The 26,302-nt window shown below is 39.1% G+C and overlaps 2 protein-coding genes across 7 annotated transcripts in view; one reads left to right on the plus strand and one right to left on the minus strand.

Annotated features, from left to right (window-relative positions):
* The first annotated feature begins 3,948 nt into the window (after positions 1-3,948).
* On the plus strand, positions 3,949-14,707 carry LOC123772472 (dipeptidyl peptidase 1). 2 transcript variants are annotated; one of them, XM_045765671.2, is made up of 10 exons: positions 3,949-4,105; positions 6,360-6,527; positions 7,414-7,568; positions 9,894-10,037; positions 10,498-10,634; positions 10,827-10,952; positions 11,706-11,882; positions 12,195-12,316; positions 12,824-12,978; positions 14,025-14,707. In XM_045765671.2, exons 2-10 carry the CDS (start codon positions 6,371-6,373, stop codon positions 14,205-14,207), a joined length of 1,356 nt encoding a protein of 451 aa, XP_045621627.1. In that variant the 5' UTR covers positions 3,949-4,105; positions 6,360-6,370; the 3' UTR covers positions 14,208-14,707. The 2 variants fall into 2 exon arrangements, with proteins under 2 accessions (XP_045621627.1, XP_069182076.1); XM_069325975.1 differs by lacking the exon at positions 3,949-4,105 and adding an exon at positions 4,712-4,735.
* Positions 14,296-26,302, minus strand: part of LOC123772474 (myosin-11) — a 42,037-nt gene continuing 30,030 nt past the window's right edge. For all 5 annotated transcript variants that reach the window (XM_069325974.1, XM_069325971.1, XM_069325973.1 and 2 more), the window contains exons 9-13: positions 23,469-23,669; positions 21,138-21,349; positions 18,867-19,126; positions 18,169-18,301; positions 14,296-17,094 (exon numbers count right to left, since the gene is read on the minus strand). In XM_069325974.1, the coding sequence (XP_069182075.1) occupies positions 17,049-17,094; positions 18,169-18,301; positions 18,867-19,126; positions 21,138-21,349; positions 23,469-23,669 (852 nt within the window). In that variant the 3' untranslated portion in view covers positions 14,296-17,048. The remainder of the gene's footprint in view (positions 17,095-18,168; positions 18,302-18,866; positions 19,127-21,137; positions 21,350-23,468; positions 23,670-26,302) is intronic.

Consider the following 26,302-nt stretch of genomic DNA (forward strand, 5'->3'; position numbering starts at 1 on the left):
GGCTTTAGGGATAGGGATGATCATAGCTAGCTGTTTTTTTTTTCATCTAATAGGAATACTGCCCTTTTTATGGCTTAATATTAAAGAGGTCTAACTGGGGTTTTTTCATAATGGTAAATTCATTAAGTATTACATAAGTTACTCCATCCTCCCCAGGGGCGGAGAATTCCCAAGTTTAAGTTTATTCAGAAAATGAAGTACATCTCAAAAGGATAGAGTAGCTTAGGCTATTGCTAACCTCGTCTATATAAGGTCCCTCAAGGGGCTCACAAACCCATACAGTACACAATTATTGATTATATTCTACATTTCGCATTCCACTGGTAATCACATGGCATACTGTGAGATCTCTCTCTGATTATGCTGCCCCTGTCATGTCTTGTTTTGGTAAAGGCAGACTAAAGAAGTTGGAGAAGGTACAAAAGAAGCCATGAGAATAATCCCAAGATAATTCTCTTGGCCCAATAAATACTATTACCGAGATAATGATGGCATGATTGAACTTAGAGTATTGGGGATAGAATTTCAGAGATAAATGAAGCTTCTGCAATTAGGTTAATGAGAGGCGAGAGCTAATGGATTAATTCCCTCACTTCAAAAGATGGGAAGAAATGAATAATACATGTGAAAGCATAATAAGATCTTTATGTTCTAATGTTACAAAGCATGATTAACAATTAACACCAACATGGGAGGAATACAAAGTAGATGCAGTAATTTTTCCCTCTGTTCCAACACTGAACTTAGCTAGTTTATCATCAACTACCATCAACAATCACAGTAGTAGGCATCACAGTATGTACAATGTACACTCACAGTACAAGAATCACAGTTAACATTGCAGGTTAATATAGTAAGCACAGTTGTTGTTATAGATTTAGCTACTCGGAACAAGTTCCAAGTAGCACAGGCTATGGTGAGCCCGTAACTTACCTGGCACAGGAGCGGGGCAAGTAGCACGGGCTATGATGAACCTGTAGCGGACTTACGTGGCACAGGAGCTATGCTGAATCTGTAGTAAGCACAGCATATAAGTGTTACACTCTTGGGGCAGTAAATACTATTACTGAGATAGTATTTATCCTCTCATAGTCAGTAAATTTATATTTGAGAAAAGTCTGTTTTGAATGAACAGAATGTCAAAATTGATGAATGCGTCTTTGGGGTCGACCGCTGGATGGAATGGACTTGGTCTGAGGACGGGTTGAATCATGTGTAAACCGTTTTCCATTCATAAATACTGTAGTCGGTTTGGTGGGTGCATGGAATGGACTTTGGCCTATGTTTATGAGGACGGGCTGGCAGTCCCCGTGGCGCAGTGTTGTGTTTTATAACATAACAAATTTGTTGATAACATGGTATTCACAAACATAACATTGAAGAGCGTGTCCCAGGTCTTGTTCACATAGTTTACAATTGAGTGCTCACCCGAGCTATCAGGCACTCGGTGCATATTGAGGACGCCACAACACGTCCGTATGGACCCTCTTAGGTTAGTCACTCATGTGTCTGCCTTACTACTGTCCGTATGTCTTATGTATTCCTTCCACTTTTTAAGACATCTTTTGTCATTACTAAATTCAAATTCAAATGTTTATTCAGGTAAAGTACATACATACAAGGGGTGATACAAATATTGCTGAATTTATAGATAGAGCTAGTACATACAATAAATGTTGACAAAGAGTCAAGTAATGGTGTACAAAGGGTGTAATACATGTGGTGTTGTAATGACAGGGTTCCTGAGAAGTGCCTCCACACTTCTGCTATACAGTCAGCGTTGCCAACATACTCTCGAACACAATATTATTAATCCCAGAACCAATAAACACGTTAATTAAGTTCACGGAAGTCAAAACGTGTCATAACTGTCGGGGCCCGGGGGGATAGACTGCCTGTTAGGTTTCTTGATCTAAATTCCTTTATCCATCGTCTAACCTTCCCCATTATGCAACCACAACAGTTTATTAACTCCCAGGTACCAAATTACAGCTACCTGAACAGAAGCATCAGGTGTAAGGGAAATGTGCTCAAATTTTCGCTCGGTTTAAATTCCCATCGCAATGGCAGGAATATTCATCATGCATGACACAAAGATTTGTACATAAGATTGCCAGATAATTCTACCACCAGTACAGGTAGAATTTATAAGGTTATGGTTAAGGCGAAGAGTTAGGGGTGACATGATAGAGGTTTACAAGTGGATGAATGGACTCAACAAAGGGGATATTAATAGGGTATTAAAAGTATCAACACAAGACAGAACACGAAACAATGGGTATAAATTGGATAAATTTAGATTTAGGAAAGACTTGGGTAAATACTGGTTCGGTAACAGGGTTGTTGATTTGTGGAACCAATTACCGCGTAACGTGGTAGAGGTGGGGTCCCTCGATTGTTTCAAGCGCGGGTTGGACATGTCTATGAGTGGGATTGGGTGGTTATAGATATAGGAGCTGCCTCGTATGGGACAATGGGCCTTCTGCAGTTGCCTTTGTTCTTATGTTTCACCCAACGCACAAAAGCTTTGTGCGCAAAACTTCACAACAAAAACAGATGATTATTAAATTACTTTTTTTTTTTCTCTTTACAAGACTGGATAAATTTATCTTCTTTAAGTGGGCATCGTGTGATTTATTTTAAAGTTTTCTTAGTATAGTTTTTGTTGTTTGACGCTGAGCTCCTTGAAATTTAAATTGAAATATGTTTATTGAGGTCTGAGTTTCTTAGTGGGGCATAAAGCGCTAGACCTCACTCCCCCAGTAATCGCCGAAAGATAAGTACTGTACACACTAAGATATACCATTGGGTTGTACTTACGCAGTGGAGCGACCCCATCCAGTACACTATCTATAATAGGCCAACTTGGTATGCTCAATCTCTTGCGCTTTGAATTTCGTTGTATTTATGGCTTGTAGTTTTAACTTAGTTCATTTATTATGCACCCCATACCCATCTTGTGAGCGGTAGTGGACAGGGTTATAGAGGCACATAATAAGCTCAGGGACTAGTTACTACCTACAGTTAGCAAACTGGGGATATTTGGCTAATATTTCTGGTAGCAGGTCATTTTGAATGAAATATTTACACATCGTTGAAACATTGGTTATAGACCAACCAAACATTGGTTGGTCTCTGAATTCCCGTATCTTTTCGCACTCCATTACATAGTGACGAAGGGTGTGCGAATAATTTTGTTGACACAGTTTACATTTGGTCAAGTGAATTATCTGAATTATTTCATTATCAGCAGATAAATGAGAATGTCCAGAGATACTTGTAACAGAGTCTAAGCCAAGCAGTAGTAATATCTAGAAGTCTGCTGATTTTATTGGATCTATAGATGTGTGGCTCCTCTTGCATGATAGTATGATGATAGATGGAATTACTGGTGTCGATTTCACTTTGCCTCACAGCTACAAGATTTTGTTGCAGTTGTTGGTGTACTATTGCTCTCGGACTGATTAAAATTCAAAATTGAAATGTATATTCAGGTAAAGTACATATATACAAGGTGTGATACAAATATTGATGAATTTATAGATAGAGGTAGCACATACTATGCCTAAAGCCACTATTACGCAAAGCGTTTCGGGCAGGAAAAACACTAAAGACTAGAACTTAATACTAATTGAGATTAAAGTATAAAATGTGTTGAGAAAATAAAAAAATAAAAAAGGGCCTAACATGGCAGAAATAGTGGCAATATTGGCAATCCAAGATTATACTAAGTTTCTCCTTTAAAGGCAGATTCTGCGGCTCTTACCATGTATTTGGAGGCCAACATAAGGTGGCCAGTAAGTTGACTATTAGTCATGAGTGGACCAATTGCCCTAAACGCTATGCGTGCTAGTGATTTTAGAAGAATGTAAAATCATTATTATTACTATGTACTCTCTTAATACCCAATGTACCGTCTTGTATATATTAAATAAACCAGTGGGTGGTGGTGTGTGGTGTCTTATCCCACCTGAGCGTGGCTCCGTGGGATAAGCGTCCAGGAGGGAGGTATATAACCTCCCGGGGTCAGCCACCAGCCAGTCATCTGCCAGACACGCTGGGAGGAGGCTGCGTCTTCCCGCTCCTGCCAACTCTCGTCATACTGGTAACGTATTTCACTTTTCTTTGGCATATATACCGTTATATTTTGTATGAGGATAGTTTATACAACGCAAATTTGTTAAGATTCAAGCTCATGGAGAAGATCTAGTATTTTATTATCTTACGAAACTGGAAGTTGTGTTTCAGTGCTAGTGACGTGTGGAGGATATGGTTTGTGTGTTTGTTCTTCTGCACTCTACGATACGTTTATAATTTCACAATTTACAATTTGTATGAGGTAAGGACCATGGTATTTTATGGTCTCCATGCAACGTAGTCATGTGTAGCCCGCGTGCACGTGGTCACTCATCCAGTTGCTGGCGTGAACAATGAGTGTTTAACCCGACTGACCGAATGACGCGACGCACATATATTGTTTTTTGTTATTTATATATACAAGTGTTCCTATATTCTCGTAAAGCCACTAAAATGCAAAGCGTTTCGGGAAGGTCTTTAATCCTAATTTTCACCGGTATACGACCCGCCAAATTGTTTAACCACCAGGAACCCGTTTACTGCTGGGTGAACAGAGGCTACAGTTAAGGACTGGCGCCCAGTCAATCCTCCCCGGCCTGGATACGAACCCAGGCCAAAGTCCGGGGCCAGTGTTTTACCACTGTGTCCCGGGGATTAGGTAGTACTGCAGTACTTACTTTTTCTATTAAACTGGTTGAGAAAGGGGCAATATTTGACGTGACTGGGAAGGTCATTCCACATTTTGGGACCCTTGATTTCTAGTTTGGTTAAGTTGCACTCTAGGAATATCCAATAGATATTTGTTTCTAGTGTGGAGCCCATGGCTTCTGTACAACTGTGTAGGAAGCGTTAAGGGTTGGGATTAGCATTACAGTTCAGAGTTTTATGTATAGAGTACATCTGAGAGTATGTGCTGTGACTTAATGTCTACCATATTCAAAGATTTGAATAAGAGGGCAGTACTGTATGGGGGCTAGAGTTTCTTTTTGTTCTAATAGCTGATTTGTGTCAAGAAATTAGAGGAAATAAATTATTTTGTGTAGTAGAACCCCAAGCACATACAGTATGTGTACCATAATTGAGATAGGTCTTACCATTAATAGATAGTTAACATTTAGATTATGTTTACATGTTGTATTATGTTTTATATAAAAACCATATGTACTTTTATATAAATAATCAACAAAGTGGGATGTGGTGGCACAGGAAGACTTGGTTCTTCTACTCCAACCGAGCCCGGCTTAAGGCCAGGCTCGACTTGTGATAACTTGGTCCAACAGGCAGTTGCTTGGAGCGGCCCGCAGATCCACATATCAGGGGTCCACAGCTGTTCGACACCCCTCCCAGCAAGCATTAGAAATATTGCCAGAACATAGGTGGATGTATTCAAGAGGCACTTAGACAAGTTCGTGCAAAATGGACTTGGATGTATCAAAGTCCTTGCACAAAAATTCTTTCTGGAGCCTCGCCCTTTAAATAGGCAACAATTTGGATTTGTTTTTCATCACATATAATGTTCCTCTTAGCCCATACAACACTTTCATTGTTGATGAAGAAATTCAGGCTCCAAATATGTCGGATACTTGAAAACAATAACTTTTGTGTAAATTATTCTGACTTCAGGAGTAACCAAAACAATATTCCTAAATCCGTTAGTCGTTAAATGTTCCACTGCCTCTTCTGTCCCAACTGTTATGTAGGGCCGGTGAACACCCTCCTTAAATAGTGGTTCATATTCACGAAATTCATTGACTAACTGAATGGTCCACTCCAGCATCTGATGAAAAGTTAGTGGACATGTTGAGGGACATAACAGCCGCTTCCTTCCGTTAATCCGTGCCTCTTGCTGTATGTGGTCCTGTTGTATTCTTCTAGTGAGATCTTCCTGCTGAGTTTGTATAGAACTTTGTAACCCAGTTTCTGTCTGCCTTCGATCACAACACTTCTTCACTCGTTCATCACTGTCAGTATCACTTAACGCTGTTTCCGTTTCTCCTGATCATTGCTACCTGAAAAGGCCTGGAATCTTCTTCATCCTCCATCAAAGTCACTGGTTCAAAAGTTCACAACTTTCTAATTGCTCCAAGACGCCCCCTTCATCGACCATGGATGTGCTAGCGATTTTTACACACTGTATTTTACAATAGACATGCATATTAAACCAATGTACGCTGTTGTCATTAGAAGTTAAATTTGTGTACCTGTGCTGCATTAATTCCTCATGTATAAATACACATAAATAATCAAGTAAATACTAAACAGATTTGTATTGTTATCGGCAGTGTTTGAGAAAATGTACATGTGGCAGTGTGCAGTAGTGTTGGTGATGCTGGTGCATGGCACCAGAGCCGATACACCAGCTAACTGCACTTTTGATGATGTCCGAGGAGACTGGATACTTTACGAGACTGAACGCTCTGGAGATGCTAACATTGACTGCAATAATATGGGTAAGTAAAATTCACTTGTGTGGTGTTATTTTGTATAAATTACATTCAGTGTTGGTACATACTGTACTTTATAAGATCTTGGTATGTGTTCGGTAATATTAAACAGATTTGAACAAGTTTACTAATACTGTACTTTATTATAGTACTGTACATACTATAATAAAGGTTGTGAGGACTCGCTTCATAAAATACTCTTTACTAAATATTGTTCATTGTGTATCTTGTTACAGGCACTTCAAACAAAAATGATTGGTAGGTAGGATGGTGATTGGTAGGTAGGATGGTGGCCCATGTACTTATCAACTGGGCTAATTATTTACTTGAATTTACCTGAGGGCCACTAACATTTAGATAAAGTAAATAATAATAACAAAGAAGTGGGTGGCATTCTAAATAAATACTTTGTTTTTACTAAGAAAAACTTCATACTTTGCCTACACTGAAGATTTCTATGTGCAGTAGATGGTGAAGGGGACATGTTGAATTGTTTAATGGTTAATAACAAAGTTATTAACCACACTCATCACATAACAAAGTTATTAAACAGATAGAAAACATTAAAGCCCAACAATTACCCAGATAGTTATTTTATGTGTATGAAGTGCAATTCGCTGCTCTCAGCAGTGCACATAAAACATTTAAGGTACAAGGGATATGTGCTCATGGGGACAATAGCACTGTGCACAACAGTTAATTAACAAATGTTTAACCCTCTTATCATTTTAAGTGTGGTTAAATTGAATCAATCAAGGAATTGTCTATGGTTAGTTGTGTGCGAGCCTCCTTCAAGCATCTCTCGTCTATTTAATAAATATGTAACATAATATTTTATCTACAGTATCTCCTAAAAAGATGCACTACAACTCATCACATACATATCTTACAGGCCCCATTGTGCACAAGAAAAACGTCAACCTCATGTACCCGAATGTTGCTGTGGACGAGTTTGGGAATGAAGGCACCTGGACCATGATCTATAACCAGGGCTTTGAGATCAGAGTTTCTGGAAGGTCATATTTTGCTTTCTCCTTGTATAAAAAGGTGAGATGGAAATTATGATGTACATGAGGTGGATTTGGGTTGATGTTTATTAGTAGAAAATTGGGAGTGTGTGTGAGGGTCGGGGAATAAGGAACAAGTGTGTGTGTGAATAATGAGTACAAGTGTGTGGGTCAGATTGGGAACAAGAGGAGGAAGGAAAGTAGTTGAAGTGATAGGAAATGCCTGATAATGGGATTAAAGATAAATTGCAACAATTTATTTTGTAAAATCAATTTTTTAAATTTCACTTTTAGGATTATTTCTGGTAGGGATCCCAGTAGCTACTCAAATATAACTAGTACAGCACCACTAAACCTTACCAGGTTTAAATAAATAAACCAGGCCTCTGGGATTTATCTGTTGCTGGTACACAGACCGGGGTCACATTATGCTTCAATAGGTTGGCTCCATCTCACTGGATGGAGCCATCACTGGATTAGTGGCCATCACTGGATGGAAATTAGGCATCAATATGCAAACAAGGAAAACTGATTGCTGCAGGATAAATACTCTTGACTGGTGCATCTTACCACCACCAGATGGCAGATCAGGTCAACAGGTCTTGCCTAGCTGGCTTCCCTAATTTTATGGGAGGAACCTTGCAGTGGATTCCTCAAGCTTACCCATTATGACCTCTCTGAAAGGCTGGGAGGCTGAAAAACTGAAACGGGCAGACTGAGCTGACCCTGGGAAGAACAGCAACAGAAGAGAGGTTGAGGCAAAGAACACCAGTCACGTACCAAATGCCAATGTGAACACAAACACGGAAGAACTACCAACAAAAACAAGACTTAAAAAAAACTGTCAGATATTCCAAGCCCAAAGCGTCAACAAAGCAGTACACCACACATTCCCACATTGGGGCAAGTAGTTGGCTAACTGGATAGAACCACCATTCAGGTTCCTATTTTTCATCAAGCAATTACTTGTTTTGTTTCACTTAGGCCTTCTGGTAGTTTTTCCTGTTGTTTTGGGTTGTTCTCTAACACGAAAGTTTGCCCCACCTCATAGAGAGTCTGCTCCTGCTCCCAGTAGGCACAGGTGGGTCTTGGGGCCTGGTGCATCTCCTTAAGGCATGGCTGGACCAGCACTTAGCTCCAGAGCTACTGAGAGCTTCACCAGGAAAGAGCATTTCATTACATTCACACTGTATTTAAAAAATGCTTATAAATTTTGTTATTAATGCATTTTTTAATGTATTTGAGTATTTTTAAATAGATGCCACTGCACTAGCACTAAGTAAATTAAATGACTGAAGTAACTAAAACTAAAAAGAAACTGCAAGCAGTTATCCAGAATGCCAATAACTAACGTGACCACAAAATCCCATTATTCGGATTCCATCCAACTTAAGGGACTGTCTTAACTCATTATTTTGGCTGAACAACCTGGAGATTCAAGTTACCAATGTTCAAATTGTTGAGTGATTAGTGTTCTGTAAATGGGTGGCAGTAAAGAATGAGTGGTTGGTTGCACAATGGGTGCATATAGTGTCGGTAATAAGTAGCTGACATAAGATAAAGGGCCTGCAGATAGTCAGTAGTTAATAAATGTGTTAGCAATGATGCTCACGGGGTGAGCTTTGCTGTGTGTACATGTTGCTTATGCACTCCCCAGGCAGCTGATAGACACATCCTGATGACAGAATATAATGAGTACACAGGATGTGGACACTCTGTAGTAGTGCGCTAGCACTACTACACTAACTGCAAGCAGTTATCCAGAATGGCAAATATCTGGTAACTACAATCCCACTAACATATAATATCCAAGGTTTCTCTCCTACTCTGAATGAAATTATCTTAAATATTATGTAAGCAAACAGGTGTAACTTGATTGGAAGAAAGCAGGAGGCTTTCCCTAAACCCCTTTCATTCATTATTCAATTCACATAAATAAATATAAGCATCAGTGCAAAATCACTCGTGTTCAGAAATGTTATAAGGCTTCATAAGCAGTCATTTTCTTTATACATATAACCTTGTGTATTGGTGGTGTGTGCAAGTTTAATGACTAATTGATGATCATGCATTGTCATATCTGCCATTGCTTCCAGTGCCCTTCTAAGTTATGCAGGGTTACTACAGTGCCTGTGACAACTTTTTTGAATCTGACAGCCTGGTTTGGATCTTCTGGGCTATTGCTGTTTCAGTTATTTGTAACTTTTAATCTTGATCCACATCTCATCACTTCCTTCCTCCTCGTTTACTCTATTCCTCCTTGTGTCTTCCCTTTCCCTCCCCCCCCCCCCCTTCTTTTTTCCTTTCCTTCAAGTGCTGATATTTATGCTTAAATGCACATAGCTGTTTACACTGCATTTTTCAGAGTGGAGAAAAAGTAACATCTTTCTGTGACAAGACAATGACTGGTTGGTCCAGGGATGTCACTGTCAGAAACTGGGCCTGCTATCGAGCACAGAAGAAGACTCCAGTTGCTCCCAAGAACTACACTCTCAGCCACATACTTCAGGTTGGTGCTGCTCTTTTTTTCTTTTCAGTATATGATTCTATCATACCCTATGTACTTTTAAATGTGTGGATTGAATTTATCTTGGTTACCTCTTGCTTTACAGTATGCTGCATGTTCACTACTTGCACACCGAGAGAGAGAGAGTGTGCCTTACATGCCTGTAGCTCATTTGTGTTTCTCATTTCTATTGTGTTGTCTAGGCTCACTTAGGTTTCCTGGTTCCAGTTATTTTACCCAATGGTGGCACCAAGGTTAGCACAGTACGTATCGCCCGATATTGGCATACCCTCAGGCTCAAGTTAAAATTTGGTTAATTCGTTGTAAAGTACAGTACTTTAAAACTTGTAATATATATATAATAATATATGTAGTAAGAGAAAGATACAATACTTTAAATGTTGATTTATGTACATCAAATTACTTTCATAATTTTAATTTGTATCCACTGATTTTTTAACAGGAAGATGCTTTATACAGTTACAATTCAGCCTTTATCCAGAACATCAATGCCAAGCAGAATAGCTGGCATGCTAATGTGTATCCAGAATATGAGCAGATGACTATGATAGATCACCTCAGGAGGGCTGGTGGCAGAGCGTGAGTACAATTAAGATATGGGTAGATAGAACAGTACAATATGCACAAGAAACTAATCTACAGTACTACCTTATTTTCATGGTGTTTTTTTACAGATTTAGTTGTGTACTCATAGTTTTTTCCATGAAGTCTCTTCATAGCACACAAAATGAACATGAAGTGAATAATTAATAATTTGCTATGATCATGCAGGTCATCTGTTGTAAGCAGAGTTGGTGCAAAAAAATCCAATTTCTTCGCCAAGCTACGTGATGCTGGGATGCCAGCTGCTTGGGATTGGCGTGATGTCTCCGGCATCAACTATGTATCGCCTATTAGGTATGCTATTTATGTTCATTGTACATTAGGGAATGGTTGAAATAACTTTTAATATTAAATATTATATATTTGTATTGTCTGCAATTATGTGTATGTGTACATGTATGTATAGGTATATACTGTACATACTCCACATGTGAACGTACACCAACATTCGGGGAGGAGGGGATGAGTTAGTGAATGAGTTTTGGGAAGACAGTAAGTGTGGGTATTTTCACTCAGAGACAGTTGGTCTGGTTTGAGTCGGCATTTAGTGACTGGCTCATTATTTACTTCCTGCTAATACTTAAAGCTAGGGAAGGTCACATGGATGGGTGCTGCTTAGTAGCTGCCATTATCTGTACTTTGTCGTCCATCAAGGGAAGGAGTGAAATAAGAGGAAACTTAGGTCTTTCATTTCAGATAAATACTGGGGCATTTGAACCTTATAGGGGGAGTAAGGTTCAGTAGTGAGCTATCAATGTCTCCGTAAGAACAGGAGTATATAGCAGTTGTGTCACTTCAGATTTCTATCAGTGCCTCAAGCTCATGTTGGTATCTGGAGAGTTAAATGGTGTGAACTTAGTAAAATTCTATATTAAGGATAATAGTCATGATGACTAAGCAGTTACTGTTTGCAATAGTTGGGTTAAAATTGTCATGTTTACATGTGCATACTTCCAATGTGTCTCCCTGCCTTATGAAATGAGAATGGAGTAATGATAATGCACATATTTACATATACAGATGTTAAACAGGTATCTTTGATTGCAGAAACCAAAGGAATTGTGGGTCATGCTATGCCTTTGCCTCCATGGCTGGACTGGAATCACGTATTAGAATCCTCACCAACAACACCCAGCAGCCAGTTTATTCCCCCCAGGATGTGGTAGGCTGCTCACTTCTTGCCCAAGGATGTGAGGGAGGCTTTCCCTTCCTCATTGCTGGCAGGTAAGGATGTGCATGTAATACAGTACAAATATTTGTAATTTTATTTATAGCAGTTTAGCATTTTCTACAGGTTTCTCAACTTTTTTTAGTATTATCTGGTGGTGAGAGATTCAGTAATTCATTGTCATTTAACTTAAGAGGTTTTGTTTTGCTAAAAGATCCCCAAAAGTACTGGAATTTGGCTTATACCAAATGGTATAAACAATGAGTGGGATAATGCAAATTTGTAATAATTATAGAAAAGTAGTAAAGCAATGAACTACATGTACAATCTTATGATAAACAATTAATACCTCTCTGTTGTGTATTCAGGTATGCTCAGGATGTTGGTGTGGTTTTGGAAGAATGTTCCCCATATGAAGGAAAGGACGACGTATGTCACACCAACAAAAGCTGTCTCCGCCATTACACTGCCCATTACCGCTACGTTGGAGGTAAGGCTTTATGAAATACTGTGTTGCCTTGTTCCCCAAAAAAGTATTAGCAAATTATATATTCAGTAAATAAAACTCAGTTTCCCATTTTTAATGAGTGGCAAGTATTGTATAGAATTGCCACCAGAACTTAAACAAAACAGTCAGTCAGATGTGATGCAGGTCAGATTGAGGCAAACTTTTGTTCATAAAAAAAAAATGTTGCCTCTTTTTGCCAAGGCATTGTGTATTGTTAAAATAAATTATTTTCTGATGTAAAATAAATATTCTCAGCAAGCAAGCACAAAGAGAAAGTAAACAAATTACTGTGTACAAATTTCTAACAAATCTTAGAATTTGGGAAAAATTAAACAAAATGAGTGGCAATATAAAGATTATTTTTTTGAATGATAAAGATTATTATTTTTGCTTATTATAAATGAAGGTTCAAATATGGTTGACCAAGCCATTCTTTCTAGACTTTGTCATGTTACTGCACGCTATCTTACTGAGCCTATAACCAAACAGGATACTTTGGCGCATGCAACGAAGAGGAGATGAAGATAGCACTGGTGAAAGGAGGTCCTCTTATAGTTGGGTTTGAAGTATATGATGATTTTATTCATTATAAGGGCGGCATTTACCACTACACGGGACTCTACGACAGGTTTAACCCATTGGAGGTAAGTTTATAATATAAGGCACATTTGGGTAAGATTGCCTCCTCTTCCCCTGAAGAAATTTCCTTAGCTGCCTCTTGTTGCTGCTTCTTGTGAAGGGCTTGGAGTTCTTTGGTGGTCAGTTCTTTGCTGTGTTCCTCCGCCAACTCACAACACTTATGAATGCCACTAATTTTTCTAAATTTCTCAAACCATCCCGTGCTCACCTTAAACACTTCCGTATCTGCATCATTCGTTCTAGGGGTTTTCTTTATAAGATCTTCATGCAATCACCCACTGGCTTTTTGTGTATCCAAATTAATGATAACTTTTTTAAAGTGTTTGTGTTCTATGTTTTGTGATTATTGATATGCCTTTTGCCATTTTAACACTCATAATGTGTCCTTTTTCTTAGCAAGTACGGTGGATTTCATTGACATAGATTTGTTATACTGCCTAGCTAAAGCAACAACCCGCACACCATCTTCATGTTTACGAATGATCTCTTGTTGTTCCTCTGTGGTCATCCTCACATGCATTTGCTTAGGTTGAACCTTACCACTGACTTTCTTGGGATCCATGACATGATATATAATTGTGTTAAAAAAATGGGATTCTTTACAAGCGCCATCATCACTAAGCAGGCGGCTCTGATAAACTGAAGCCGGGTCGGCCCATGCGACGGGAACCACGAGCTCGGTCGACCCAAACACGTATCAACAATATCGAGGCAAAGGTCATAAGTCGAGTTGCATTTTCCACCAAAATTACGTCGTAACTCAAAAAAAATTTAAGTAGGCAGCAATAAATTGAGGTGCCACTGTATCATCTTCAGTCAGTATTTGTTTTCTAAATTATTTACAAAAGAGAACTGCAGAGTTATCCAGAAACACCTGGCTTGGATATGCTGTCTAAATTGGCTGAGGTATTAAATATGAATAGTGTTATTATCTAGAGGCACATTAACAAATCCTATGCCAAAATATGGTATACCTTAAGCTTTACATACTGGTTCTTTTATATTTTACAAATTCTTATGATTTCACTGCCAATTTATAATTATTTTCTAGCTGACAAACCATGCAGTGTTGGTAGTGGGATATGGAGCAGATGAAGTAACTGGAGAGAAGTTCTGGATCGTGAAGAATTCCTGGGGAGAAAATTGGGGCGAGGGTGGATACTTCAGGATACTGCGAGGCGTTGATGAATGTGGCATAGAGTCCATGGCTGTTGAAGTAGTACCTATTCCTTGAACACTGATTTTAAGCAGAGCAATATCATTACAATACTAAGTGAAAGCTGAGAATAAAGATAGTGTGTTAAGGATATTCAGTATACAACTATTTTACATCCCCTTTAATTGTAAAGCTCTTGAACACTGATTTATCAAACCTTTCCATTTCAAGTGATTATCTTGATTCAAGTGATTATATACACATCTTGGGAATGAAAAAAAATTAATATTTATAGGCTAAGTAAAAATCTCATGTAATAACGAAAAGACATTATTTCGGTGCAGTTAGGACCAATTTTTGTTGTATTTCAAGAACTGTAAATTTAATCAATAATCATCCAGATGAAAGTTAGACATTATAATCTAATGTAAATCATTAAGGACCTGCAAATATTTCATCATGTTCATCATTTGTTAACTATATACAACCTTTGAAATTTATTTTACAATTTTTTTTCTAATGACCTTTGAAATATACATTAGCTTAAAATATAAATAAACTATTTAACACTTTTGTAATGCCTGTTTTCTTGTCTAAAGTTATCCCCCCATAACCCTTTTGGTAGTTTCTTCAGTAATATGTAAAAATGTTTGCTGATTTTCTTTCTGAACCTATTGACGAAGTTGGAACATTTGTTTTATTGTGAATGTTTTAACACAAACTAGATAAGCATTGTCAGGTTCTGTTGATCTTCCAAATACTTTAAAAAAATTTTATGCAGTAATGTTTAAATTAATTATAATTATGGAAGTATCAAAAAGTGCTTAGCAAGGATGTTTATATAGCACCTGTTTGCGATATAGAATATTCAGGTGTTTAAGCATCATCTGCAGAGCCAATATAAAAGCAGAATACGTATCAGAGAAGCCAATAATATAAAAAATATCAACACTCCTAGGATATTGAATCTAATGATTATTAAATTCCACCACATGTGTGTGTGAGAACAGCTATTGCTAAAAGCAACCTACCTAAATTATAGATTTGAGCAAGCATTAATCCACTTTAAACTCTACCTTTACAAAATGATCAGACTAGGACTATGGCAACCACAAAATCTAATATGCTTAAATTACAGCATTCATATCAGCACTAAGCATCAGGGTAAGAACAGACAGCTTCATATCTCTTCAGATAATGCTTATGAAAATCAGAATGCCCCCCCTCCCCCCAAGAAAACTGCTCTGCACAATATAGGATCTTTACATATCTGATAGAAAAGCCAAGATAAATAAAGGAAGAAAAGAAATAGCATGGGGGGGGGGGAAACAAGTGATAAAGGGCAGGAGGGTAATCGGGTGCATCAGGAAAGTGGGCCTAAAATCACACTGGCGAGGAATGAGTGTGACTAGACCACAGGCCATCCTCCTGTTTAGATAGTACTTATAGTAATCATGGGGACCATCATACATATACTATTGTAAATGGACAATTGGGAAGTAGAATTTCATGCCACTGAATTTGGACAACCCAGAAATAGTTTTGTATTTATGTTGCTAACAAAACCTATCCTAACCTAACCAAACACATGTAGCAAAAGCAGTAGGACCAGACCAGACCAAATATCACCATGGTCACTGAAGGAAACTGCAGCGATCTTGTGTTGCCATTAACTATAGTCTCAACTGAAGTTGTGGACATTACACTAGAGACTGAAAAACTACAGTAAATCTGGAAAAAGGCGAATGTAGTTACAATAGTCAAGAAAATGGACAGACATGAAGCACTAAACTATAGACCATTGTCATTAACATGTTTTCTCCCTGCAAGAAGCTAGAAAAAGTATCAGAAAAAGGACTACACAGCATTTGGGGAGCAAACTTTATAACACGCTTCACTGCTTCAGAGAGGGAAAAATCGTGCTTAACAAACTTTATTGAATTTTATGATAGGTCATAAGTCAAGAGTCATAGTCAGGCTGGAGAAGAATGGAAAGTGGTGTTTCACAGGGCCATTGTTCTCAATTTATATAAAAGACTTCAAAGTGAGAATGGACTTGTACATGTCGATGTTTACAGATGATGCAAAGTTGTGAGGGGGCAGAATTGGCTGCTGGAATTCAATCCAAATTATGAAAATGGGTAAGGAAGATAGGCGACCTATATTTAACTACACCAACTGAAGGCAGTTACAAGAACAATAAAATAAAAAGGCCTGGGAGTAGACGTAATCTCAACACAAACACCAGAAGCTCGTGTGAACAGGATAACTTCAACAGCATATATGAAGTTAGCAAAAATAGGAATGTCATCTAAGAATCTAAACAGGCTTTCAAGTTCATACACACTGCCTATGTGACACTATTACTTGAGCTTGCAGCACCAGCATGAAACCCACACCTTGCAAAGAATAAACAGTAACTGGAAAAATTTAAAGGTTTGCAACTAGATTAATACCAGAATTGAGATGCCTCAGGTATGAGGGAGGACAGGTTGAGAGACCTCAACCTTACACAAGAGAAGAAACAGGGGGTGGGTATTATAAGTACTTACAGTACGAGATTCTGACGGATATAGACAAAGGAATCTCATTTAAATAAAAATATAGGTAGGACAAAGGGTTATAAGAAGCTGGATATGCAACAGATTCAAAGAGATATTAAGAAGTTCCTATTACCTGTATGGGTGGCCAGCAAGTGGAATGCATTGAAAGAAGTTGAAGTCAATTCTGTCCAAAACGTTTGAAGAAAAAAAAAATATGATGAAAAAGTTATCTCCATCTCCAATTCCTCTTGCCTTACCAAATCATTTGGTCAGAATCCAAACCCAAGGCAAACTGGGTATAAGTAGGTTGAGGCTTGCATTATTGGAATAATGAGTTAACGTGCTATCGTTACATCAGCAAATTAAGATCCTGCTCTTATTTAGTCTCCAATAATTTGATGGACTTTGCAGGCTGCTCCCACCTGTAAAAAGAGTACAGTATTTTTAATTAGCAGTCTAAAGAGAGCACCAACAAATTATTATTGGTCATAAATTGAATAGGAAAAAATCCATGTGAAAATTACTGTAATTTTACTTGCTCTATATTTAAGCATAATTGCAATATTTGAAAAGGGGGAAGGATGGTTGTTTTTATGACGGTTTGAACACTGTACAGTAGTTACTAAATAAAAATGGTTTAAGGAATAAGTTCTAAATAATAATGTTTAGCCTTTAGCCAGAAACTTGGCAAAACACTAACTGGTGGTTTGACACTCAGCGCTGCACTAAATAATGAGAACACATGGAAAGGAAGAGGGATATGACACCTAAAACAACATAACTTCATCTTTAAAACAATTAAGTAACTACCCCATATAGTCTGTTAGAGTAAAGACCCACTTTATTCTCCTCTGGTTCCTCTTGTAAATCCAGTCTAGGTAAAATATGTAGCAACTTGCCAGGGTCAAAAAGGGTACCTAGAGTTTAAGGTGGATACTAGCTGACAGCTCAGGAGCAACTGAGGAGGTGGCCAAGTTTAGAGAAACAAATGTTTTATCCTGGTGTTTTCAAAATTAAACTTTTCCAATACTGTAAGAAGTACACACAAAAATTAAATCATAATTAAAATAACTGATATGACACACACAGGGAGGAAAATGCAAATTCCTTTTAATTAAAGTAGTAATCTACACACACATTCTTACTATAAAATCTTCCAGAAATAGCCTATAGGATATGGCTTGGTGTGAGCTTCCTATAGTAAGGAAGCAAAACAATGTCTATCTGGAAACGAAAGACGTAAAATGTGTACCCGATACATAAAAAAATAAAAAATAAAGGTAAGCTTGATTAAGGTAAAAAATAGAGTGAGATCGATATAATTTGAAAAAAGTACTATTTAATAATGCACCAAGGGTTTTACACGTGGAGAAACCATACATGCCATCCTAATGAGTAATGGGATATTACACATTATCTACTAGGTTAGCAAGTTCAATAGAAAGCTTTGGATACCTGAATAATACAATAGGTAAGTAAAGTCACTTAAAACATACCAATCATTGAACAGCTTAGTGATTGTGGCGAGTAATTTTGATCCTTCTGAAAGCTTCTGCTGAAAAGTTTCTGTCAGGAGATTTACTTCTTCATGCAGACTTTTGTCATGTTGTTCAACTTTCCTAATCAACTCTGAAACATTGCAATTTAAAAGTCAATTCAGTTCTGAGGAAAAGTACTTACAAGGGGGGGGGGGGGCCTAACAGAGGGCCACTAAAATATATTATTACCACAGACAGTACCACAAGTACTGTCTGTGGGGGGGGGGGGGGGGTTTGTGATGCCAAGTAACACCTGAAAAAGCCGAGCTTCATATAAATGCACTTTCTGGTTGCATTCTGGGCAGAATTGAGTATTCTCCAATGAATCCATCTCTCTCCAGTGGGCACTGTTGGTTGAACTGTTGTCGCTTTCAACCAATGGTGTCCACTGGATAGCGGCCACCTGGCGCCAGTATAGAATGTCAACCTGCCCTGATTGCTAGATCATAACCAAGAATCAGTAAGCTTTTGCTTTAGAGTAACCGAGATAACTCAAAACTCGTGTGAGACCAAAGACTAATTTAAAGAACTCGTTGTTTTGACCAACAATTATTCACATGATAAATGTTGACAAATATATCCTATTGATTACATTTACTTATTATTTTAAATTGAGGCTTAGGTTTATTTATCATTTATTAACTTTTATGACTCACCTTTCATTTCCTGAATAGAGAGAATCTGTGTTTTCTTTTGTGAAGAGTGCATTTCTTCCTTAACTGTTCCAAGGTACTCCAACTGGTTGTGCAAGCTTGTCATCATATTTAATCGCTCCAAGACAGTGTTGTACACACCATCCCAACAGTGCATTCCACTGCACAGCTGAGACACAGCTGCCCAACCAGCCTCAGCAGTATCCTGGTCATACCATGTAAGTGCAGTGGTAGACATTTTGTCTTTCTGCTTCAACTCAGATCTGTCAATGTAACAGTAAAGTATTTTACTTTATTGATAAAGTAAAATATTGCTGATAATTTACCTGATTACTGTCTGCAGACAGATTATGTCATTATTATATATTATCATACTTTTTCAATTGGAATAAAAACAACAAAATTTTTAGCATTTTATATACCGTGAAACCTTTAGAAAATAAATCAACCTCTACTTCACAGTTACCTAGCAATGGATCCAAGAATCAACCTCCCAACGGCCCGGTCTCTGATGATTGTTGGATGTGGCTCTGCAGTCAAATCCCAAATTAATTTCTTTCTGCCAGCATCCATTTATCTACACACTCTTGAAGCTTGTAGAGGTTTTCTTGCAGCACCCTACAGTTCTTCAGATCTTACTCTCCTCATTAACGCTTCATGTCTGTCCTCTTTTCTTGACTACTGGAATTACACTTGTCTTTCTCCAGATTTCCAGTAGCTCTCCCATCTCTAGTGTAATGTCTAACACTATAATTAATGGGTAACAAGATCCCAGCAGCTTGCATCAGTAACCATGATAATATCTGGTCTAGCCCTACTTATTTTGGTGCAAACAATGCCTCCATGTGGCTTATTATCTCATCTATAGTAACAAATTCTGTCTGATGTCACCTCTTCTTGGTCACAAATCTTGGTTTGTAGACCACCTGGAAGCTTTTGTAGAGTTATTCACATTTTCTTGTTACCCTCCAGGAGTATTCCTCGTCATCCCTGCAGTCTGATCACATGGTTTTGTACTGAAGCGTTCCTCTGTATATGGTAATGCAACAGCTTAGGTTGGCGCTCTGTTTATATCGCAATGCTGTTTTTAACTGCTACTCTGCTGCCATTCTGATTCCAGTAGACTCATTCCTGGCCCTCTTCAGTCCCTATTTGCCTCTGTACCCATGCCCCAATACATTTTCCATGTCTTATGTTTTTTCCTTTTCTTTCTTACAGCGCCATTTTCATCCACTTCGCTCATTAGATATATGAAGTGTTTCATTGTTTCTATGCATTTCAGAGTTATGAGTTCCATCATCTCATTATCTGACTTTCCTTCTATTATCCTGAACTAACCCCCTATAGCTTATAACCCCCACCTACTGTTATGAATAAATTTTTTCCTCAACAATTTTCCTGCCATTTATACTCTACTGCTCTGTTCACAGATGGTGGCAGACTTGACTCATTGTTGGCTACTAAGCTGCTTTCCTGATAGTCTCTTCCTCCAGAGACTATCATTTTCCTGCAGAACTTTATGCAATTTTGTATGCTCTATGCCGCCTGCTGTTTATGTGCCAACATTCATTTGTTCTTGTGGTTTACTCTCACAATGCCCTCATGGTGCTCAAAATCTAATACTGACTCTCATCTTTGGAGAATTTAAGTCAAATTTTGCTGGATACCCGGGCAAATTGATGTTGGCTCAAACTTGCAGACGCTGCTGCTAAGGAGACTATTCATGCTGGTCTTACTGTATCTCCCAAGAAAGGATTCCATACTTGGATTTCTACCTATTCATAATGTAATCCATAATCATTGGCAAGAAAGATGCCAATGTCAGATATAATGGATAAACTGTGCCCTATTAAATTTGGCATATCCTCATGGCCTTCCTACCACCACAAAAGGCGAGAAACAGCTTGGGCATGACAATGAATTGACCAAACATGCTTAATTCATTGGCACTTAATAGAACAAAGTCTTGCATCTTATTGTTCAGACTGTATTGTCCCACTTACAGACATGCACCTACTTGTAGAATGTCCCAATTTTCTTGATAATCATAATTCTTTCTTTTTTCACTGTCTATTTGAGTCACTTGCCCATTGTTAGAGTTCTTGATGAATCTTATACCTTTGACAACGCTAGTGTTGTGCTTTTTGCTGTACATATGGTGCTCGATAGTTCCCCAGTCTTGGTAACTTCTTTTGATGATTACTTACAATACGTTATCTATATATTTATACGTTTATTAAGAAATTCAAGGAAATAAACAGAATTTCAACTTACTCAACATTAGTTGTGAGAAGGTAGGCCAGTGGCACTGATGTAAATACTTCACATTCATTGGCCAGCGAGTGTGGTGAAACAGGTGATGGGTATACTGTGGAAGATAATGCCTCGCTAATGGAAGATTTAAGCTGTACCACACGATCCTTGATGTTCTGCCAACCAACATGTATGTTTGCAGCAAGACACTGAATGCTCTCCATTTCATCTTGCTGAAATTCACAAACATTGGTACTGAATGTGTAATATGTAAAAGATAAGCACAAAATAAAAGTCCTTGTATATTTGCATATCTTTTAAAGACAAATTAAAAAATGTTAAGTTACAACGTTTAGTGCAAATATTGTAATCCTACTTAAACAATTCTGTAAGTACTCTTACAACACTCATGTACTATGGCAGAAAAGCCAATGAAAACTTCTAAGGAGAATATGAATTAATGCAAATTAATTTGGAAATCAACAAAATTTCTAAACTTGTTACTTCTCAAATGCTTTTTATTTTAATCTCTTAATTTACTTTTGCTAATAGCAAAACACTGAATACATGTAAATAAGCAAAAAAAAAGTACATTATTATTGTTACTTATTAATTTTACTTCATGTGAATAACTAGATATTAATAACTTATAATTCCCAAAGTTGTCCCGTAAAATGATAGAGGAACAGACAGGCAATACCTAGGAAGATGTGAAATAAAACTGGAGGGAACAGAAATTGATCCAAGGTAATTATCAGGAGAAAGCACTAAGCCATTATGACTATAGAGCACTTGGAAGGGACAAGGATAACGATCTGGGATAAGATGGAAGAAAGGAATGATCAAAGCAGACAATTCAGTACCCTAACAAGGGATCAGGTGGGTCACACACTGGCACATAGGAACAAAATCCCTACCAAGTTCAATAAAGATAAAATAATAGATAAATTTGGTAAGTGATGAGTGAGAGATAGCTGATGACTCAACTTGCAGCTGCTAATGCTAATAATGATTTTGAATACATCTTTCTTCAATTACCAACAACTACAGTGGTACAGTACCTCCATTTTCGAATTGAATCCGTTCGAAAACCGAAACAAATTTTTCCATAAGAAATAATGTAAATTGAATTAATCCATTCCACACCCCCAAAAATATTAACTTAAAAATACATTTTATACAGACACGTACTACTACTAATATTTTGTACTACAGTAGTAGTAGGCATCCCATCAGTCTCAGGAGATGATGGGGCTGTGCTCTGGTTGTCGGTCTGGAGTGGCCTCTCCAGGGCGCAAAGTCAGGGTAGATTGATACGGCAAAGCTGTTACCCAAGCAGCAGGTTGCCCCCCCCCCCTCTCCATGACACAGTCTCCAATGGAAAGGCAAATAAAGGTAAGATATATTTGTACAGTATGTACAAGTATATCTTACCTTTATTGAGAACTCTTGTTGGTATATGGAGGCAGTGAGGAAGGAGGAGAGAGGAGAGGTGTTAGTATTTGGAAGGGGAGTTCCCTTCCATTATAACAGCAGTGATGACATTTCTGGGGTACTCATTCGTTCATTTGTTCTCGTTCTCTCTCTCATGTTTTGCAGGCATACCACTTTGACCTAGTTGTGGTTCACTGCTTGCTTGTCTAACTAAGAATCTGTTTGTAGACAAGTTTTTCCGTACGTTTTTAACACTTGTCTAAAGGACATCATATTGTCTCACTATAAATCTCTTGTTTTTCCTCTATCATCATCCTCACAACTATTTTCTTAGGTTGAATTTTACCACCGACTTTCTTGGAACCCATGGCGTGATATATAATAAAAACTTTTAAGTTCAGAAACTAAAACTGCACAAAAACAATGAAATTCTTCACATAGAATTCCAGCGCGGTCATCACTGGTAAACTAAAGCACGCCACGTGCTCAGTCGGTATATAAGTGTATCAACAAACTCGAGCACCGAGCCAAACCTCAAGTACCGAGTCAAATTTTCCAAAGAACTTGAGCTCGAGAACCAACAAAACTTGAAAACAGGGGCATTCGAAAACCAAGGTCCCACTATATTAGAAGAAGGGCTAGGAGGCAGGACATTAAGAGCTAGATCTCGCACCCTCATCGGCATTGAGAGGTAAGCAATATATGTGCAATGGACCATGTTTCAAGTGCGTGATATAAAAACCCAGTTGTACTACAACAATAACAACACTTACATTTACAATATTTATGATGAATATTTACACCCTACAAGCACAGACCTGAGAAAGATGTTAATATTAATTTTGCAGCAATAGAATATTGCTTTAGTGTATAAACTTAATAAATAATTGTTACTTTACATATCACAAAAATACATACAACTTCTTTGTTGAAGCTCATTATCTTGGCATGCTTGGCTCGTAGAGCATCTCGAGCTTCAGCTGCAACATCAGCACGTTCTTGGAGAGATGCAGTAAGGGTCTGTGCAGTGTTAAGGGCTGCCTGCTCCCCCACCAGTGATATATTCTCCTTCACTACACTCATTACTGCAGCAGCTACACCATCGTCAGAATAAGTGCGCTGAAAACAGTGTTTATATATTAAAATCTCAAATGATGTCATTCATGTCCGATTCCTATCTATATCTGAATGGAACAAGGAAAAAGATTGTCTGTCGAACGTTGAAGGTCAGATACTTGGGGCTAGCCTCACTCCACTTTGCAGGGAAATTTGTCTGGGGAATGGGGTGGACATAAGTTGGCTGGTGCCAAGTTCTATTAAATTGGACAAAGCCATATAGTGACCCGCCCCCATATAAATATGTGAAATGTGACTGTGAGAGTCCCTATATTTTTTAATTCAAAGTGATGGTGAATTCTGCATTAAATTGAAATGTCTGTCAGGTAGGAGGCCAGATGGGGAGGAGGGTGAAAGTTAGGAGTGGGAGGGGAAGGAGAAGAGGGGAGAGGGGGATTGATTGATTGGTGAAGATTAAGCCAACCAGGAGGTGGCATGGGCATGAATAGCCCATAAGGGGAGGGGAAGTGTTGGGTGAAGGGAAGGGTTGGAAGAGGGGGGAAGAGGGAGAGTATGTTTGGAGAGGGGATGAAAGGGGAGAGGGAAGAAGGTTGGGAGAAGATGAGAGGGTCAGCAGATAGGGTGAGGAGGAAGAAGGGGGAGAATAGTGGAGATATAGTGGAAATAGTGGAAGAGAGAGGGGGAGGAATGAGAAGGGGAGAAGAAAGGGTTAGGAGAGGAGGAATGAGAAGGGGAGAAGAAAGGGTTAGGAAAGGAGGAATGTAAGGTGAAGTGGAGAGGGTGAGGGAGGAGGGGGAAATGGGAGGGGGTGGAGAGAGAAATTATCCTGAGCACCACCAAATACCCGTCTAGTCAATATCTATAAGGGAACATGAATGTGTCTGTCTGTCCAATGTTGGAGACCAGACGCTTGGGGCTAACCTCACCCAACGTTGCAGGGAAAATGGTCTGGGGTACAGGACAGACATAGGCTGATCAGGGATGGCCTAAGTTAAAAACTAAGAAATAAGAAATTATTCATACCCCACATGATTTTCATGGAGTCCATTGTGAAATACTTGGTGTGTTTTCCTTGGAGTTTTCAGTGCTAAGTACCGGTAATAATAAATTTTAAGGGGACCAAACAGTTGTTTCGGTGTTTAACAAATTTTCTGATAGAAGAGGGAGATGGCAGAAGCAGGGGAGAAGAGGATGAAAAGCAGGAGAGAGAGCAGGAACAGGGACCAAGGGGCAGGGGACAAGGGTGGGAGGGGGAAGATGGGATGAAGAGGGGGGAAAGGGTGAAAATATGGGGGTAAGACACCCAGGTGTAGGCAGGTACCCCCTTCAATATACAGTATATATAAATGTCAATATCTGCCTGTTTGAGGTTGGAGGCCATTCAGGGAAGAGGGGTGGGAAAAGAGAGGAAAGGTTTTCTGGGAGGGTTTCCTTCAATGGCTCCCCAAGCTATCTCATCGTGAAGAACAAGGAAAAAGATTTACCAGGAATCACAGAGAGGAGGATTTGAGAGTACACATAACATCTGTATAAACCCTGGAAGCACATCTCAAGAGCATAATGTCAGCAGCAGATGCAAAACTGGCAAACATACAAGCAGCTTTTAAAAACTTAAGTACTGTCCTTAAAGAAAATATACATAACCTGTCTCAGACTAGTTCTTGAATCATGAAGTGAAGCATGAGAAACTGAGAAAATACAGAGGTTTGCAACATAACTCGGTCCTAATGTGAGAGAATCTAAGGTAGATAATGGAAGCTTACCAACCCAAAGAAAAAACCAGCGTTGAATGTAATGAAACGCCATTTTCTGGGTGAGACCCGGAGGCTCCCCGGAGCTTTACCGGCTGATATGCTAATGTCAGACTTTGGCATCAGTCATGTGTATGGAGTTCTAGGGCCTACCGGGGACCACGAGCCAGAACCTGGCCCCCTCAGAGAGGCAAGGGGAGCAATGGCCTATAGAAACCCCCGTGTGGTTGGAAGCATTCTATGTCTGCCATCGACCGGGTCAAGCATCCAGAAAGGTAAGCATTCCAAAACAAACCCCTATTCTGGTGAAAATTGCTACCTAAGCCGAACTAGTGAATAGAACTCTTCAACAGAAAACACGGAAACTAGTATGACGTCATACGTCACCGCGCCGCTGTCTGCGCAGCTCCCCCCTCCCCGGGAGGGGGAAGGGGGAGCCCCAGACCTCCCACGCCGGCTATCCACCCATCAGTTCTGAGGCTGGATGTCAAAACACGCGAAAAACGCCGACCGGAGGGAGGGAGGGTTGCCGGGGAGCCTCCGGGTCTCACCCAGAAAATGGCGTTTCATTACATTCAACGCTGGTTTTCTGGGGGGAGCCCCGTCGGCTCCCCGGAGCTAACTACCCACAGAGGAAGGTCAAAGGGACAAAACCGGGAGGCGGACACCACGCACCCCCCAAGGAGGCGAGACAACCGGCAGCAAACGCCAACCCAAGGCGCCACAGCCCCGAAAATCCCGGGAACAACACGAGAACCACGAGCAGCAAGGCCCCTGCACGAACACCAAAAATCCATGCCCGAAAGACTGCAAGGCCACGTCGCCCAGACGGCAGCGAGAGCAGCGAAGCCACGAACGCCACAGGCATAAGGGAAGAACACAGGCAGCTTAGCCACAAGAACACGGCTGACCACCTGGGACACC

This window comes from Procambarus clarkii, chromosome 17 (assembly GCF_040958095.1).
Source record: "Procambarus clarkii isolate CNS0578487 chromosome 17, FALCON_Pclarkii_2.0, whole genome shotgun sequence".
NCBI lineage: Eukaryota > Metazoa > Arthropoda > Malacostraca > Decapoda > Cambaridae > Procambarus > Procambarus clarkii.

Bases quoted from the DNA above. Each gene is read 5' to 3' on its own strand.
- LOC123772472 (XM_045765671.2), top strand. From the start codon at position 6,371: ATGTACATGTGGCAGTGTGCAGTAGTGTTGGTGATGCTGGTGCATGGC. The intron at 10,953-11,705 runs GTATGCTATTTA...CTTTGATTGCAG, and splicing joins AACTATGTATCGCCTATTAG to AAACCAAAGGAATTGTGGGT. The intron at 12,979-14,024 runs GTAAGTTTATAA...ATTATTTTCTAG, and splicing joins ACAGGTTTAACCCATTGGAG to CTGACAAACCATGCAGTGTT.